Source organism: Miniopterus natalensis, chromosome 20, assembly GCF_054644295.1.
Source record: "Miniopterus natalensis isolate mMinNat1 chromosome 20, mMinNat1.hap1, whole genome shotgun sequence".
NCBI lineage: Eukaryota > Metazoa > Chordata > Mammalia > Chiroptera > Miniopteridae > Miniopterus > Miniopterus natalensis.
Genome location: NC_142100.1, coordinates 9,095,959 through 9,115,151, shown reverse-complemented (window position 1 = coordinate 9,115,151; position 19,193 = coordinate 9,095,959). Strand labels below are relative to the sequence as shown.

General features: G+C 46.6%; 1 protein-coding gene across 1 annotated transcript in view; it reads right to left on the bottom strand.

The window, feature by feature from the left end:
* ETS1 (ETS proto-oncogene 1, transcription factor) overlaps positions 1-19,193 on the bottom strand; it is a 120,677-nt gene that overhangs the window by 90,094 nt on the left and 11,390 nt on the right. The window contains exons 2-3 of the mRNA XM_016204457.2: positions 16,897-16,979; positions 2,637-2,781 (exon numbers count right to left, since the gene is read on the bottom strand). Coding sequence (XP_016059943.1) covers positions 2,637-2,781; positions 16,897-16,965 — 214 coding nt within the window. The 5' untranslated portion in view covers positions 16,966-16,979. The remainder of the gene's footprint in view (positions 1-2,636; positions 2,782-16,896; positions 16,980-19,193) is intronic.

The window sequence follows — 19,193 nt, the reverse complement described above, 5'->3', positions numbered from 1 at the left end:
TCACTGCAGCTCCTTCATCTGGACAGCGTAAAGGCAAAGGAGGGGCTGGAAATGCTCAGGGTTTTTGCCAGATATTTCCACCAGAGGAAGCCTAAGGCAGAGGGCACTGCAGACACCACATTGGCCACTGGGGCACCACTTCCCCCGTGGAGGGTACTAGCCTTTCTGAGCTACAGTTGATGGCAGCCTAGGTCATCTGAGGACTGGTCATATGGGCCCCCACCTTCCCAGCCTACACATACAGCGCTAGTCTGAGTGACCCCAGCATCTTTCTTCTTGCAACAATAGTGTAGACTTGGGGGAAGAGTTCAGTGTCTCTTGACCCCACAAAAGAGTATGGTAAACTACTTGTATAGTAGTAGAGATAGAAAGTAAATATTTTTTTTTGTTATCCATGCTTCATCTTTCACCAGGAACACACACAGGCACAGAGCAAGATGCTGTAACCCTTGGTGGGGGTTGGAAGGAAGGCAGGGGAGTTGCTTTCCAGGTGCCTGGTTCTACTCAGGGCAGAATGCAGCCAACTCCTGTGTATGACGTAGAAAGCTACATGACACTGCTATAAGTCCTTACTTTTTGTTGTTGTTATTAATCCTGACCCGGGGATATTTTTTCCATTGATTTTTCGAGAGAGTGGAAGGGAGGGAGGGGAAGAGAGAAACACCAATGTGAGACAGATCAATTAGCTGCCTCCCATACACACCCCAACCAGGGCTGGGGATCGAACCTGCAACCTGGGTATGTGCGCTTGACTAGGGATCGAGCCTGAGAACCTTGGGCAGGCCAATGCTCTAACCACTGAGCCCCTCCAGCCAGGGCTAAGTCCTTACTTTTTAAAGTGGCTTCGTCCTGAGAGGTTCTCCACAGACACTGTCTCATTGCCCCTGAAATGAAAGCTCTTTTACCTTTGAGAACCTTGACAAGGGGACATGAAAAGTCATCTTCACTTGGGAATTGATGCGCTTCTCCGGTAAGAAAGAGAAGGGCCATGTCTTTTTGCTGTGCGGATGCATTCTGACCTTGAGGCTGAGGGCGCGTGTGGAGGTGAGCTCAGCTATTAATAAGATGTAGCCTGTAGCAAGCAGAAGCTCCAACCTGAACTGAAAGTACAGGCAAGATAACTTTAATCTCTCTTGAACTGGTGGCCACAAGACTTAAACTTACTGGTATTAAAAGGATTCAAGAGTTAGACTAATATAGAAACAATCATCTTTATCTTCATTTTATACAAATAGCATCTATTATGTTGAGAATTTCAAAGGATCCCTTTTGTCGTCTCTTAAAGTGTTGAGTCTTTAAGTCTAACCTGTGAACAGTTGCAGAATCCTCCCTGTCTCCTCTTGGAGCATGTAGACAGCTGAAACGTTGGTATTTATGCTTGGAGGACTGAGATACCAAGCAGAAAGTGACAGCATTAGTGTTATCATGTCTCAAGCCCAGGGTGACACCAAACAATACCTCAGAGATCAATCCCCACTGAGTCAAGAAAACATGGGACACAGTAATTGGCTCCATTCTGCTCCGAGAAGAAGCAGGCAACTGGGAAGCAAGGCCCATGCCTTCCTTCCAACCCCCACCACGTGTTACAGCATCTTGCTCTGTGCCTGTGTGTGTTCCTGGTGAAAGATAAAGCGTGGGCAACAAAGCAAACAGTTATCTTAATCGCCACTGTTATGCAAGTAGTTTACCATACAGTGTTGTGGGGTAAAGAGACACTGAGCAAAAAATTTGCCTTTTAGTTCATTTCCAGCAACTTTCCCTCTATTAAACTCCTCAGAATTACATTTTCAATAAATAAGAGTAATGAAATTTCTTCGGCTAAGAATTTATCCTGGGAATAAAACACAGATTTTTTTACTGGATTTTTGATATTTGGATATATTATCATAACCTGCTTTCATGAAACATTGAACTTAACTTCTGAATCAATCATTTCCGAATCCCCAAATTCAGGTTTTACATTTTGTACTTAAAATAAACCCCAAAAAGGTAGCAGGTAAACAAAGGCTAATTGATTTTGTGAGAAACACAGTGAGCGAGTCCTGCAGGATGGAACTGGGGTGGGGACTTGGAGCTTCCCCCATTGGGGTTCTCTGGAGCAGTGCGCCTCCTGCTCACCAGGGGGCAGCACTGTGACCTGCCCGTCGGGAGAACCTGGAATGCCCAGAGGACAGGAGCTTGTGCCAAGGCTGGGGCGGGAGAGGCGGCTGGAGGAAGAAGCGGGGCGCAGGGGGGCATGAGCAGAGAGCGAGGCGATAACGGAGAGAGGACAGATGAAGGAAATCGTGTTCTGTAAGAAGGCTGCTTATCCAGGCATCCTTTGTGACTGCGCCTCTTCTAGGCCCTTTGTCAACAGCCAGGCTGCAACGGATAAGCCGCAAGAAATGCACAGGAGACAGAACCATTTACAAAACGAAGACCTAAGGCCACCTCTCCTTACTTGGGTCCATTCCTAGAGTTCAGTTTTCCTGTCACTGGCGGATAAAGCAACTCGAATTGTTGAGGAGACCCAGGGGTGAACAATAGCATCCGCGCCCACAGAAGATCAGCAGCTGTTATTTCAGAGAGTGCAGCCCTCAGCCCATTTCCATTGGGCTCCAACCCTCTTCTCACTCAGCCTCTGTTTAGGTTCCTACCTGAGCCACAGTGTTCAAGACCAGTAGGAACTTCCTGAGTGGCCATCTCTTCCCAGAAGGGATAGCAAGCTCTTTGCGGGTGGTAATTGGACTGGAAACCACAGGCCATTTGAGGATCTTCATAAGAGTTGATAGTTCCCTGCCTCTGTAACCAGAGGGAAAAAGGAAATATATTAAGAGGAAAATCTCTGTAGTTCAGCCCTAATGGAAAACTACTTCACATCATCCAAGCACGTGTAAGTAGGAATCATTCATAAGTGTTAACAGAATGGAACCAATTATTGATCACAATCCCCCACCATCAAAAAAAAAAAAAAAAAAGAAGGCACAGGGAATAAGAAGTGGTTCTGACTTAGACTGTGTATATATTCCTTTTCATCCATTTCTTCAAGCATTTCAAGACTACCTTTTCTAATTTTCAAGTAAGATCCCATTGTAAACAGCAAGAGAGAATTTTGGTCATTTTTAATTTCTGTAATCCTGGCTCTTGGTTTTTTATGTTTTCTTATGCTGTAAAAATACCATGAAAGGATATTCTTATAAGACTTAGTCCAATATCATAGAATCAATAGGTGATAAATGCCAAAGGAAAAAAAAAAGCCAAAAAAATGGGCCCACATAATAAAAATCACTCCTTTTCCAGTTAACCAGTGCCTATAGGTATTAATGACGTTGATTGCTAGGCAGGACTTTTCATTTTCTCCAACATTTGGGGACTTGTGCCTCTCTCTTATGAGCTTTATGAAATCCATAAAATTCACTACCCACCCAGTACCCTCTGCGACAAATGTGCTACGTAGGAGCCATATCGTGCGGAGTTAAAGACCCTGTTCCTTGAAGCTTCACCATTTACTAACAGGGATGGGTGAGGGAACTGGGCCTGCTCCTTTATCTAAACCTCAGCTTACTCAATTGTAAGGTGGAGATGATAATACTTACCTAATAAGGTAGGAAGATTAAGTGAAATAATACGTGCAAGAAAATTATACATAAAGCAAAAGAAAATGTGACATTTATGTGTTGAAAATATGCATTATACGAAATGCATGTAGTAAGTAGTGCATGAGAGAAGCCTGATTTAAGGTAGACATTCCTTTAATCCAAGAGAGCCTTACCATTCCTGAGATGGGCAAGGGGATTAAAAATTAAGGCACAAAAGAAGCAGAAGATTAGTGGCAAGCAGACGCCCTGAGACCAGGAATCTAATCTACACTGGCCCGCCCTCAACTCTCTTTTCTCTCGTTTGCCCTTTCTCTCTTTCTCCTGCTCCATAAAACCCGTTAAGAAAACCCAGTTCTGCTAGAATGGACGTGATTAAATCTACTGATGGGAAGGTGCCACTCTCCCCTTCGTGGTGTTATCACCCCCGGAGCAGCTTGCTCACCCTCAGCTGGACCCTGTAACTGGAGACCCTCTGGTGCCCCGCCTCCCTTTGGGCTGCGCACAAGAACTCAGTCCTAGGGTGTTAGATTCAGTCATTCGCTGTCTCCGCTCTCTGCTTCATTTTGCAGTTGTCCATTTACTTAAACTCAGTAAAAATAGCAGAACAGAGTATATTGGCACAGAGAAAAATGACAGTCAAACCCAAAATATTGAAAGAGGTCTTGTGCACATTAATTCCAACCATACTTTTCATAATATTCATACCATCATTCAAACTAGGGCCGGATGAAGTGTTCTTTAGGGCTCTTCGTCTGCCAACTGAGCTAAGGGTGCTGAGACTGTAATAACATCCTTGGGCCGAGTGCAGTTGCCCGGAGTTATTGTGTATCAGAGGAATCTCTGTTACCAAGAGGTTCTGGTGAGAACCACAGAATAGAAATGAAGTGATGTCAATTCTGCTAGCTGTTTGTGTTTGAGACAAAGAGCTTTAGAGAAATCATCAGCAAGAACACCCTATTGAAACACATTTCCTTAATTGCTGACATTGTAGTTTAATATTGTTAAGTTCCTAAAGCAACGGCTTTAAGGTTTTCTTTTGAATTCCCAAGAACAGCAGGAATCCAACAATACTTGACAACAAATCATGTGAACCACATTTTCTAGACTAGCTGTGTGCTCTTGATATCTGTCTACCCCCATAGTTTTATATTTCTCTGGAGTCTTTCTCAAAACTCAATGTCAAGAATCAGAGTTGTAGGAATAGGGTCTTGAAGGGGGACATTTTTATTCTATGGTATAAAAGAAAACTCTAAGTCGCCTGGCCTGTCTCCTTTGGGGACGGTGTGTGCGTGGCTTCCATCAGCCAGATCTTTGTGAGATGGCCGTAGGTAGTGCAAGTAGGATCCAGGTAGATAGGCGGTGGGTAGTTTGTCACAGGGCCTGCTAGGGTGGTGGGAACCTGAGAAGAACTTGAATTCAGATTTAAAACTTCAGGCTTTTTCTGCTAAGGAAAGACTGCTGGAGGCCAGGTGTGGTGTGCAAAGAGCTGGGTGCAGTGTGCAGGGGAGAGATGGGAGACGGGGGGAGGTAGTGGGTTGGGGACAGAGCAGGGAGGTGCAGATCTGGGCACGGCAGTGTGGCTGTGTGGAGAGTCAACTCCAGTCTCTAACAGCCACATGCACCACCAGCCCGAGTTTATGTGGCTGGCTTTTTTTCATAGAGTCTGTCCTGCCACCAAACTAGGCTCCTATTGTCAGGGATAGTTCATTTATTATTTTATCAGGGGAACTCTATTTTTAAGACTCATTTTGTGTTTAGCTGTCCTCAGTGGATCCAGAGAAATCTATTTTTTTAGAACAAAGAGACAATGCACCCAGCCTGCCATGAACCACAAACATCTTTGCTTGCCGGTCTCCTGGGATCCCGTGACCGTGGTCATCTAGACACCTGCCAATTCAGTAGACATTTCGCAAACTGACCTAATAACTATTTCATAGCGTATGAAAATGACATTTTTACTTAGGAAAACCACACAGCCAGTTCCAATTCATTGTGAAACTGTCGCAGTTGAGGAGAAAGACACAGGTTATTAGCAGGTCAGAAATCTGGGCAGCTCAGCTCAGATTATAAAGGCACCACCTAAAACAAGTCCCTGTGTCTTTGTGGACGCCCTCCCTTCCTGGCTGCAACTGGAGGTGACTCCGTGAGATGCAAGCGACACTCCAGTCTCTGGCACAGTTTTAAGAAAAGCATCTGACAGGTCCTCACTCATTCAGGCTGCAGGCGATCACTGAAATAAACTGAAGTACACCCCACACCAGCGCGATGCCAGCTGGCTGAGCATGTGAGAGGTGGTCTCAGTAACCCTCATCGCGACTGTGCAAGATTAGTATTTTTTAATCTCTATTTTATAGAAGAACAAACTGAGGCTTTAAGGGGGCAAGTACGTTTCCAAAGGCCACACAGCTAATGAAATCAAAGTCCGACCCTGGTCCATCTGCTTTCAGGCTCTTCTCTCTGTGCTACACGGAGCTATGTGGCTCTAGAACAGACTGCTGGAGACGGGTGGCGGCTGTCCCATGGTAGCTAGCAGGTGACTTTTGGCCATGTGCATTCGTGGGACAAATCCATAGCATGCCAAGTGTTAGGTTAGATGCTAAGAATACAATATGAGCAAGAAACGAACTTGGTCCTTAGGAGCATACAGACAGTGACACCGGGTATTACAGTGAGGGGTGTGACGGGCTGAGAGCTGCTGGGAAGGGGGAGGGGCCAGCAGCAGGTGAGATTTGCTGGAGGAAGCACCTCGAGGTAATAACTGAAGGGTTGAGTAGTATTTAGCCTAAAACACTTGGTGAAGGGCCTGCAGAGGAAAAGGTGACACACGTCCCAGTGGAAAGGGTCAGGTACCATTGTGTAAGGAAGGGCAGGAAAGGTTCAGACAGGTGAGACAGAGACAAAGGCTGTGTTGTCGGGTGGTGACAGGCATGAGGGAGCAACCAGGGTGCTCAGGTGCAGGAGATCAGGAAAGGTGACAGCTGGAGCGACGGGCGGGGAGATCACAGGAATGAGGACCGTGAACTCCAGACAGGAATTTGGCTTCAAGAGGTTGTATTAGAGGAAGTGACGCAGTGAATTAGTAAGTTCCAGATCAGCCTCGTTTGAGGGACTGGGCAGGAGCAGAATGTGGGGAGGCTGACACGGGCGGGGCAGTGTCCGGCAGAGCCACACTGGAAACTGAGGCAAAAAACAAACATCAGCACTGATACAAACTTTACTTAACTTTTTTATTTTTTATAATACCTTTGCATTCATTTTCATTTTTAAAAACGTTGCCTTAAGACATTATTGAGCTCGATTACTGAATTGTGGGGCACTGCTGAAGTTTTGTCCCATGTGAGTGCTCCCTCGTCTCACCCCGGTTGTGGCGCCCAGCAGCAGTCCAGTGATGAGGGAGGAGACGGGTAGGGTCAGGAGTGTAGAGGTAGAGAGAAACAAGAAATGGAAGGTACGGCCGGCCGGTGTGGCTCGGTGGTTGAGCATCGACCTAGGACCCAGGAGATCACGGTTCGATTCCCAGTCAGGGCACAGGCCCGGGTTGCGGGCTCGATTCCCAGTGGGGAGCGTGCAGGAGGCAGCCAATCGATTACTCTCATCACTGATGTTTCTCTCTCTCTCCCTCTCCCTTCCTCTCTCTGAAATCAAGAAAGATATATTAAAAAAAGAAAAGAAATAGAAGGTATGGTTCAAAGGAAAAATCAATATGATTTCATAACTGATAGGAGATGAAAAAAAGGAGGAAATCCAAGGTAATGCACAGATTGCTTGCTTTTATAACACCGAAATGATAAGCTTAGGTACATAAATGAGGTGGGAGACAATTGAACTTGGGTTGTGCTTCAGTGGAGTGATGGCAGACCCTTGGTGGAGAGCCCCTCTTCCCTCTCCACCCCACGTGGCTCTCTCTCTCTCTCTCTCTTTCTCTTTTCTTTTATTGATTTCAGAGAGGAAGGGAGAGGGAGAGAGAGAAACATCAATGATATGAGAGTCACTGATCAGCTGCCTCCTGCACGCCCCCTGCTGGGGATCGAGTGTAAGACCCGGGCATGTGCCCTGACCTGGAATCGAACCGCGATCTCCTGGTTCATAGGTCGATGGGCAACTGCTGAGCCACGCCAGCCGGGCACGGCCATCTCTTTATGACAAATCTTCACCTTTCCCTGCCCCGGCCCTGCCAAACCTCACAGCTATTGCTTTGCTCACAGTCTTCTTTTTCTCGGTCCTCTAAACATCCCCTAAGTTAGCAAACGGCGAAAAGGGGAATTCTTGAACATTAACTGCAAATTTTCGGAGGCTGCCTGTCTATGAGAGTGTGTGACCTTCTCTTCAAGTTTGTTTCTCTAACCAAACAGCCTTCAAAGTCCAGGTGTTTGCGTCTTGCCTCCGTCCTTACTGCTCTTCTGCACAGGGCGGGGCAAGAGCAGGTTTACAATTGTTCACAGGGGAAATAATACAATAACGAATAAGTAATGATACAAGAATAAACTCTGGATTTCGAGTACTCACAACTGTGGGCCTACGTTCGCCCCAGCCTGTATGTGTTACTCAGCACACAAACTCGCTGGGAGCAAATATCTTTTCTCGACTGAGCACAGAATCCCAGGTTTTAGCCTTAGTGCAGAGCCATAAAATGTATGAGACACAATAAATATTTAGAGAAACTGTTGCTTAAAAAAAAAGTATACCCAGAAGCAAAGCTGAGTTAATGCTGGAGGGATGAGCAGAGGGCTTTGCCATCCCAGGGATAGCTCTGTGTTAGTTGAGTTATGTCACAGACAGTCATGGGCTGTAGCAGGACAGAAGACTGGGAATCAGCAAGCCTGGATTCGAGTCCTGCCCTGCCCCTAAGGAGCTGTGTGACCTCCAGCCCGTCTTTAACCTCCTTAAGCTTTTGCTTCCTGAGGAGATTGGCCCCAGCAATCTCCACATTCCACTTCGAGTCCCCTTTTGCTGACCCATTCACATTCCTTCTCCTGACCTTGGGCCTGGCAACCTTCATTTGATACAGAACCACCCCGGGTGGAGCAGCCTTTAGCCAAAAGTTGTTATCGTCATAATTTGGGTTCGTGACCTGCAGTGTCCCCTGAAAATGTTTGGTTTGTCTTCATTCTTTCCTAAAACCACAGTCACTGTTCGACCCCCCAACTCCTCACTTTTCAGTAGACAGCAGTGAAGCTGTTGAACAGCTGTAGGGACTCTCGCATAGTAGCTGCTCAATAAAAGTTTCAGCACCAAGTGGGCAATTTCCCCACTTAAAACTTTTCACCCCAAGGTGTGCAGTTGCCCCTTCACACTGGGCTGAACGACCCTGCAGACTCCTAGTCGAGCCTGAGCTCGCTCGCCCTCAGAAGACACTAGACAAGCCAGGGTCTCCTTTAGCTTGTCCAGCATGTCGCAGAGAGGCTCTGTCTGCGGGCAGTGCTGAGAAGTTCAGGGCAGAGCGCCTCTGTCCTCGGAAGGCCAAGAGGCACGTCTGCTTCCTGACGGCACGTTTATCCTGATCCCTCGACCGTCCCTCGACAGTCCGGAGGGAGGGAGGCCACACAGAAATGCCCCTGGGCTCAGCAAGGCCCCTTGAGTGCTCCCGGCAAGAGGAGGGGTCAGGGCGGTGCAGCCACCAGGAGAGGCAGGAACAGACAAAAGAGGAAACTCTCAAAGGGCAGTTTAATTTTAGCCTCAAGGCCAGGAAATTCTTTCTAGAACAATAAGAGTGATGGGCTTGGGTCTTGGTTAAAGGGCAGCCCTGACACACAGCAGGTTTCTGAGGAAAACAATCTGAAGCACCGAGAGAGGGCCCAGGAGATGGGAATATCGAGTTCTGCTCTCAAGTGGAAAGCTGTGCGTGGCTCCTGCACGGGCCACAGCTGAGGCTGGCCCTGGGTGTGAGCGTGTGGCCCGAGGCCACAGCCCCAAGTCAGGGCTGGTGTGAGCGTGTCGCCCGAGACCACAGCCCCTAGCTCCCAGCTGGCCGAGGGGAGCCTGGCTGACGGTCGGGGCTGAGCAGTGCCAGGGTTCTGGGCCTCAGACCAGCCCTGCGCGCGGATGGATGCATCTTTGCTAAGGGACCTGGGGTGAGAGAGTGTAATTTGTCAGCTCCTACTCACTTAGCATGGAGCCTGCAGACCCCCAGGGACCCCAACGCAGGCAGCCAGGCACCCCACAGTGTGGAGGTGGAAGGGGAGCCCGACTCCGAGCCTCATTGGGATGTGGGTGGGAGAACGCGCCACGGCTAAGACTGGGCAGAAATTCCCAAATGGAGTTTTGTTTTTTCCTAAATCGGGGAACACCAAGCCACCTTGAATAAGGCACACAGATGCGTGAGTGAAAGTCTGTTCTGAGTTCTTATAACAGCCACATGTCCAAACTTGATTGAGATGAATTGGTAGTAAGTCGTGTCCTATCCCAGGAGTCAGGAGATCTGGACCACACTTCACCTCTTGCCTGCTTTGTAAACTCGGGCAACTTATTTAACCTTTTAGACCTTAATTTCTGAATATTGAGAGATGGTCTCTAGGTTGGAGTCTGGCCCTGAAGTTCTCTAGATTGTTCTGACTGCACCCAATATCTTAGGAAAGCCCCGCTGTCTAAGATGCTGGAAAAATATACGTGATCACTGGGGTTTTTTCTTCAAATTTTCTACCGCTAAGAGTTGTGGCCATAAATAATTTCCCGAAACATTCTGTTTCAGCAGGGTCTCCGGGAGTAAAATCATCACCATCCCAAGCAACAAGAAAAGAATTTGTCTTTCAGTTTCCATTCACACGTTCCAAGTTTCTTTCAGTGCATTCCCGCTCCTCTAACCCTGAATGTCGGCCCCTTGCTCCTCAGGACTCCCAGAGAGAAGGGAAGGGCGTCTGTGTTAAGCTTCACGGTGACTCGTACAAGCAGGTCCCGTGCAGTGCAGGCACAGCAAGGACTCCTGTGTGCCTATCAAGGGCTCATACCCTGAGTCACGGAGGGGTGCGGGGTGAAAAGTGTGTGAACGGCCCTGGGTAAGAAGGGCGTTGCTTCCCCACCACCAGTGCACCAGGGCTCCCCTGTCCCCACACCCTGGGCAGCACTTGCTGTTTGCTGGTTTATCGATGGCAGCCTTTCCGCCAGGTGTGAGCTGTTATCTCACTGTGGTGCTAATTTGCACTTCTCTGGTGATTAGTGACTTTGAACATATTTTCATATGTCTCTTGGCCATCTGTGTGTCTTCTTTGGAGGAGTGTCTCTTCAGGTCCTTTGCCATTTTTAATTGGATTTTTTTTGGGGGGACTGGGGTTGGTGTTGAGTTATGTAGGTTCTTTATAAATGTTGGATATTAACCCCTTACCAGATGTGTCACTGCAGGTATGTCCTCCCACTCAGCGGGTTCTCTCTCCGCTTTGTTGATGGTTTCCCTTGCTGTGCAAAGCAGCTACTGTGGAAAGCAGTATGGAGTTAACTCAAAACTTAAAAATGGGACTGCCTTGTGACCCAGCGATTCCACTGCTGGGAATATAACTGAAGAAACCCAAAACTCTGATTCAAAAGAATATATGCACCCCTGTGTTTATTGCAGCATTATTTATAAGAGCCAAGATGTGGAAGCAGCCAGGTGCCTATCAGTAGATGACTGGATGAAAAAGCTGTGGGACACGCCCTGGCCGGTGTGGCTCAGTTGGCTGGGCGTCATCCCATGCACCCAAAGGTGGCTAGTTCGATTCTCAGTCAGGGCACATGCCCAGGTTATGGGCTCAGTCCCCGGTAGGATGCACGCAGGAGGCAGCTGGTCCATGTTCCACTCTCACATTGATGTTTTTCTTTCTCTCTCCCTCTCTCTCTAAAAATTAATAAAAATATATATTTAAAAGCTGTGGTACATTTACACAATGGAATACTACTCGGCCATAAAAAAGGAAATCTTGCTCTTTGTGACAGCATGGATGGACTTAGAGAGCATTAAGTGAAATAAGCCAGTCGGAGAAAGACAAGTACCACATGATTTCACTCACATGTGGAATCTAATGAACAAAATAAACTAACAAACAAAATAGAAACAGTCACAGACACAGAGAACAGCTGTCAGAGAGGAGGGGCGTTTGGGGGCCGGGCAAAAAAGGTGAAGGGATTAGGTAAAAAAAAAAAAAAAAACTCTTGTAAGTACAGACGATGGTATGGTGATTCCCAGAGGGAAAGGGGGTGGGGAGAGGTTGCAGAGGGTAAAGGGGAAGTAAATGATGATGGAAGGAGACTTGACTCGGGGTGGCGAACACACAATACAATACACAGATGATGTCTTATAGAATTATATGCCTGAAACCTATATAATTTTATTAACCGATGTCACCCCAATAAATTCAATAAAACAAATAAATAAATAAGGGCATTGCTTCCAAGGAGGCCCAATTAAACTGCAATTACTCAAGATAAGAGAACCAGGCTGCTTACACAATGGGGTTTAAACCACCAGCTGATTACAAGAGAACTTTGATCTGGCGGCAACAGAGCTGTTTCTAGTGCAGGGAGGGTGATGAAACAAGGAGGTTTCTCAATAACAATGTCTCCACCGCTCCCCCAGTAGCCCCATCTTGTCTTGACAACACCCTTGTATGGACAATAAGTAGAGCCATCTCTACTCCGCCCTCCACGTATCCACCTAACATAACCACAAAGTCCAGAGAGAGATGGAGAAGACACGGTGAACCTCAGGGAAGGAAAAGTGACTGCAGTCAACTTTGGGGCAGGCACTGGACAAGCATTTTCTCACCTAACCATCATGATGACCTCACATCTGCCTATTTCACAGACGAAGACACTGAGGCTCAAAGAAGTTAAGCCATTTGTCCAAGGTCAAGTGGCTAGGAGCACCAGACCAGAGTTTAAACCAGGTCTTTCTGACTCCAAACCCAAGTGCTTTCCGTGATAATTGGCCAGGCTACATTCCTGCCCAGCACTGGAGGCAACCTGTCTCTAACACTTGGTGCAAAAGAAGCAGTGGTAAGACTGGGCCCCTTCTACCGCACCAGAGTCAGAAGATGGAAATAGAGTTCGCTGTCCATCCACCCATCCATCCATTATGGAAAGAAGAAAGAAAATGTACAAAATAAGGTTTGCTCAAGCCATGAAAAATTGGCAAGTCCCACAGTCAATCTTAAAGGCCTCTGTGCCAAGCAGCTGTGTCTGGGGGTGGGCGTCTGGAGCTCGCGTTTGCAACACACTTAGCTAAGCCCGGTGACCAGGCTACTCCCCTCGGCCAGCACCACATTAGAGATTCAGAAGGCCCGCCAGCCCCTCACGTCCATGTGGAACAGCACAGGAAAGACGAAGGCCAATGCCTAGAACCTGCCAGTGGCTGTCAGACTCCTTTGTGCCCCCTCCGAGCTGGCACCCAGCATGTACTTGGGCATGTTTCCATGCCCTATTTATTCAGTGATCATATGTCTGAAACAGCCCTGACTTCATGTCACGTTATTCTGTACAGTCAAAGCAGTTAGGTGTCTAGTAAGTATGATCCCATTTATACAGCTTGGAAATCCTCCATATAATAAATTCACAAGTCAAAGAAAGGTCTTTGTCAGGCAGTTTTTGAAGGCCTTGCTTTCATTACAACAATATATACAGTCACCATATTCTAAGAGAAGAGCATTTGATCTAGAAAGAATGGCAAGTTTTCAAGGCAGTGAACCCACCTCAAACTCCAAGGGAAGTTCCCTACACCCAGTCTCATCCTAGGGAGTTTGAGCATTTTGGAATGTCCATTTTACCTCCTGGGCGTCAGCGCCTTCCTGCGGCCCGGCACCCTGGGCAGCCACTCTTGCCCCAGCCCATTGTCGCATCCCCAGGGGCCTGAGCTCTGGGGAGGTGAGTGGGCAGCGAGTGCTGTTCCTTCCCTTCCAACAGCTCAAGGTGCTTCCTAAAGTCCACTTGGCCCCGGGGTTCATTAATCCCCAAGCACCTCCCCCACATGTCCTCTTTGTTTGCGAGGTAGCCAAGGACTGGGACATGTTTGCTCAATACTAGGAGTGACCCATCCCTCCCGTTCCTGTCCTTCCCCAGTTCTGCTGGCTCAGTGGCGTGAAGGAGAGGATGACGCATGAGAGGACAAGGGACCAGAGCTGTGAGGGACTTCCAGGGCTCCCCGCAGGCTTGCTGAGATCACACAACAGGAAGGAGAGCTTCCTCCTGGGATAAAAAGCGTCCCTGACACACAAGCCATATAAGTACCTGACCATGTCACCCCCTCCCACACAAGGGCCAGACAACTTCCAAAAGGGCTGTTGCCCCCCCGCCCCCGCTGTGACATCACCCCATTCATTGTAGTCTCTAGAAGGGCTGACCTTACAAGAGGGAAACCGGGTCCTGGTTTTGAGGAGCTGACCCTGAGGCGGGTAACGTGAGCTCTGTGGGAATGGCTGTTACCCAATGACGGCGGCGTCACTGTCACATTTGTTGCTGAGACTGTGTTAAGCATGATTCCGATACAGCAAGTGGACAGATAATGCTGCGCGGCCCCTAGTTCACAAAGAATCCCAGATGGAGTCATCCTCAAAGGCTCTTATCCTGATTTAGAAGACGGCTTCTTGGACAACTAAAGCATATGCTAAGCAAAGCCCTTTAGAGCATGAATACATTTCTCAAGATTTGTTTTGTTTTTAAGATTTCTCTTTCAAAAGCAATAATTTACAAGTAACAAAGCCCTGCTTTGACCAGTCTACACACAGTGTCATGCTTCCTTCAGACTCGGTCTGTGGCTGCTCTAGGCCAGGGCCTCTCAACCTGGCCACTGTTGACCTTTGAGGCTGGATAATCCTGTACCGTGTATTGTAGGACATTTAGCTACATTCCCTCTAGATGCCAGTAGCATCTCCATCGCCCACATTTTGACAACCAAAAATATCACCAAATATCCCCTGGGGGGAGGGGGGATTACACAGCTGAAAACCTACTGCCCGGCCTCATGGTTTTCCTTTCGCCCTCAAACTGTCCAGACCTGGGACAGAGTTTCTTTCCTTGGTGGCCCAATCTAACTAAGCAGAGACCAGGGCACCGGACAGAAGGACTTGGATTATTAGATTAAGCATCCTTGGTTTAGCTCTAGACAGAGGGGCTCCGCCAGAGCTGAGAAGACTGGGTGCCTCGGGCTTTGATTCCTCGTCTGGAAAGTCAGTGAAGCTCTTCCAGGAAACCTTAGGCTGGGGTTGAAAGTGTGCGACTTGCTAGTTTCTCTGATGCCAGTGTTCTGAGGTTACATCCTGTGGGCAACTTACAGATTTCTTTGACTGCTTATTACAGCCAAGCCTAAAGCTGAAGGTCATCTGTCGGAGCTGGTTGACAGAACTTGAGTTTGTACTAACAAACATGATTTACTAATTTATTTTTATTAGAGAGAGTGTGTCTGAGGACATTGGAGGACCCTTCTGCTTGCTCTATGTTCTGAAATGTTGCCTAACCAGTTCCAGTGATGGAGAAACTGAGGCGCAGAGAGAAGTTCTGAGTTGAGAGTGTTGGACCAACCACTCGGCAGCTCTCTTGGCCAACCTTCTGCGTTTGCCCAACAACACTGAAATTTGCAGTGAAAGGGATTCGGCGTGTTGGTAATGCCTTTCACACACGGCTGTTGGGGGTGGAGGTAAATGGGCCCTTTGTTTTGAAACCAGGAGAAATCATTCCAAATGCATTAAAAATACCCAGTGCATTCAGTTGGGGGGAGTGGTCTCTAGTCAAAAATATGCATTTTTATTATGCTGGTTTTTTTAATCTCATATAATTTTCAGATACCTTGTCTAGGTTAATTGAATATTATACCTACAATTTCTATACTTATGTTTTTTTATTTAAGTATCTAAAATAAAATGAATTCAAATTGGTGTGGCATCAATTTTTTAGACAAGTTTTAATCCTGTTTAATTTGATTACAATACTGGTAAAGAGAATTAACATAAATTGTCTTTTTAGCCTACTTTCCCAAGTCAATGACACATTTTGCCCTGACATCACAATCTTCTTACTTATGTTGAATAAATCTCTACAAGATCATCTTTAAGAAAACTTTCATGTAATTTGTGCTGAGCTGTGGGGAAAACGGGAGGAGCTGTTCCCTGGCAGCTTCTGCAACCCCTTTGTGACCCTAATGTACAAGTCCCTCGGCAATTGCCACTAAGCAAAACCCACTGACTCTTGTTATGTGTGTGTGTTCGTATGTTTTAAAACACATTTCTGATGTAAATTGGAGTCTAAACCTTTCCTTAATTCTTGTATTTTTAGAATAGTGAATGGTGCTTATATGAAAACAGAAGCCTTTTTCTAAGAAGAAACGTGTAACAGAACAGCAGTAGAGGTGTGCTCACCGCCCCTTAAACACAGAATAGCTTTTGAGTAATTAACTTTTCAATACTGGAGAAAATAATTTTCAAACACATGAGGTCTTTCAATAAAGAATTACAGTGGGAGGTTACGGTTAACTTAAAGGTACCAGTGCCAAAAAATCTGCAGAGTCTCAGGCTAGACAGCCAAAGACTGGAGTCAGAAAAAAAGCTCTGGTGGATGGGCATCTATTTAGACCCATAAATGTACCGGGGAGGCTTAACATCAAACGTATCTGTCCATTACCAGAGCAAGTAAAAAGAGTTCAACGTTTATGATGGCTGTCTTAGTACCAAACACACAGAATTCAGAATGAATAGTGAATGCACATCTGCTAATATTAAAGTTTCATTTAACATTGGAATTGATGAATGAAAATTATGGGATCTCACATAATAATTTATGAGAAATATATCTCAACATTTCTACCGATTGGCACACAGTCTGGGTGAGTCTTCTCCCCTGAGGGCAAGAGACTCCATGTAGTCCTAGTTTAAAGTTTCTTTACCCTCTCATTTTACAATTTATGAGATTTTCTTATAAACTTATTATCACATTCCTAGTTTCAAATTCTGTCATTAGAAAGCTTGTGTTCCGTGCTTTATGTATGAGGTCAAAACTAAGTTTAATTATGCTGACAATAGGTCAGCATAATTCAACTTAGATGCATCAGTACATGAAAAATCCTTGCCAAGTGAACTGAGCAGTAAAAAATCACCTGGCTTTACCTGTTCATCATGCTTGAGACACAGTCTCTGAAACACAAACACTGCAAAATCTTTCCCAGTCAATCCATCAGTCTTGGATTTTTACTTTATATGCTGATAAAAAGACATAATTTCACAATCTAGCTCTTCCGAAAGATCCCAAGCTGACTCTAACTTTGGAGCTGGGTCCCTGGCTCCTTGGTCTAGGGAAGGTCAAGGCACAAGGGAGGAGAGAAGGCAGGGGAGGGAGGCCAGGGGGACCTGGAAGAGACCCCACTTACCGCCACCGCAGGACGCGCCGCTGAGTACGGGGTGGGGCCATTCACTGCAGAATCCACAAAGTAGCTCATCTTATCTTCAGCACCTGCATGGGAGAAAGGGTTCACTGAGCCGCTGGACACACCAATGGGTGCCTTAGAAGCCACAGGATGGCTCGAATCTGAGGGCTGGAGTCTCCTTTAGGAACCTCTTTGTGTTAGAGGTTGGGGAAAAATAACTCAGAGGGATGAAGCGACTGACCCCAGCAACCAGAGAGCAGGACAGACCCAAGGCAGAGCCAGTCCCCTGACGGCAAAGTAGCACGGAGGGTGGACAGCCTCTGAGTGAGGCAGAAGACAAGCAGTTAAAGAGTGTAAAAAAGACCCTTTTGTAGGGTTTCTGGGCAGGAACTAGGTCTCGTGTGTCTTTTTTAGTAACATCCCCACCCCTACTTCACCCTCCCTCCACCCAACCAGGCCTGGCACACAGCTGGCACGCAGTACACACTGGTGGCATAAACAGATTGATAAAGGAAAAAATAGAGAGAAGATGGAAGAAATTAAGAATGAAAAAGCTCTACCAGACAGACCCGTTAGCCAGGACCCAAGATACGGGGGAACAGACAGAAGACCTGGAAACGGGATTAAACAGTACATCTTGAAGAAAGGAGTAGGGCTATTAAGTAACTCTCGTTGAGAGCTATTATCTACGCTGAACGTTTAAATGACCAGAAAGCTTAAGGAATGTTCTGGGCTGAGGGACTTTCCAGCTAGCTGTGGGTTATCAGGAAAATCACTTGTATATCAAACACTTCTGGTGACCCAGAGGCTTTCTAAAGTGCACTGGTTCACACACTTTCATAAATTCCATATCTTATACTTTTAAAATATCTTTCTGGAATAATTTAGAAGGTTAAATTCCTAAGCATATCATTCAGAGGCCAAGCTCGTATTGTTAGAAAGTTACGATTTAGTTTCAACGCAACTGCTTTGTATTTGTCTGTCTTTTTCCTGTCTCCTTGCCAACATTTAAAGCCCTCACACCTTTCGAGAAAAATAAAGAGTACTGTGTGTCATCCTCAATTTGCAGCTTTGGTTCACCATCTCCATACAGCACAATAGCCAATGAGCAATAGCTGCTTTCATATCAAATGTATTCCAGTGACACAGTTAGATAGTCTGAGCAATATGAAATGATCCTGACTTAGCCCAGAACTGTGCTTATTGCTTTTAACTGGAACTTTACCTTTTTATGATGTCATTTTTTTCTAAAAAGTAGAATTTTCTTCCCAAAGCCGTCAAAGTAACACTAACTTAAACAGGAGGAGAAGACACTAAAGGTAGTGAGGCTGTGTTACTCAAGATTTTGTGTCTAGTTTTGCAGGGAATTGATCACCATTGCAGCAAAATTCTCTCCCCGCCCAAGGAGGACTCCCCAGTGGTAACACAGGATTAAAAAAAGGTCCAAGTCCTTTAGTCCAAGGACATTGTTAACATCTGTATCTGTAGTCACCTATTCAGAGTTTGTTTCCAAACCTAGTGAGCAGCTGCCTTGTGTCAGGCTCTGCACTGGGCACTGAGCATGAAATCGGACTGAGGGCTGAATAAGAGGTCAGCGTGGACTCGTCCTCACAGTGTTTTCTAAGGCTAGTCTCAGCCAGCTCCATGCTTCCTGCTACCGAAGCGTTCCTTGCTTAATCTTAAAATCAGGTTTTAGAGTCCTAATGACTCGTGCACCTCCCCCTTCAATGTTTTTGATCTACTCATGATGAGACTTAGAATTTAACGTGGTTGTGTAACAGTGAGAATGACTTAACCATGACCAGGTTCCCTAGGGAAAGGTTGGTCATCCCTCCGGGGCCCTCCAGGGCAGCTTATACCTTTGGGAAACGAGCAGGGATCGGGAAGCCACTCAGCATCCTCCCCACCGATTTCCACCCCCAGAACCTCACAGATCCCGAGTCATCACACACCTCAATCATTCATTCACCAAGCATGCCAACGGCTCCCTTCCTTAGGAACTTGTGCATTTGCTCAGTAAATAATTATTAAGTGCCTGCTATGTGCCAGGCACTGTTCTAGGCACTGGAGACACACCGGTAGACAAAGATCCCTGCTCTCATCGACCCTACATTCTATCAGACTCAGGATAAAACCCAGAAAGACAGAGTCTCCATCCTCAGGCAGTAGAGCAGACAGACCACATATGAATAACTACAATATAATGTGATGAGTGGTTGACCAGCAACATGGGGGGAAGAGAGGCCGGTTCATTCAGCTGGTGTGGGGAAGAGGGAATCTTGGAAGATGGCAGAGTGCGA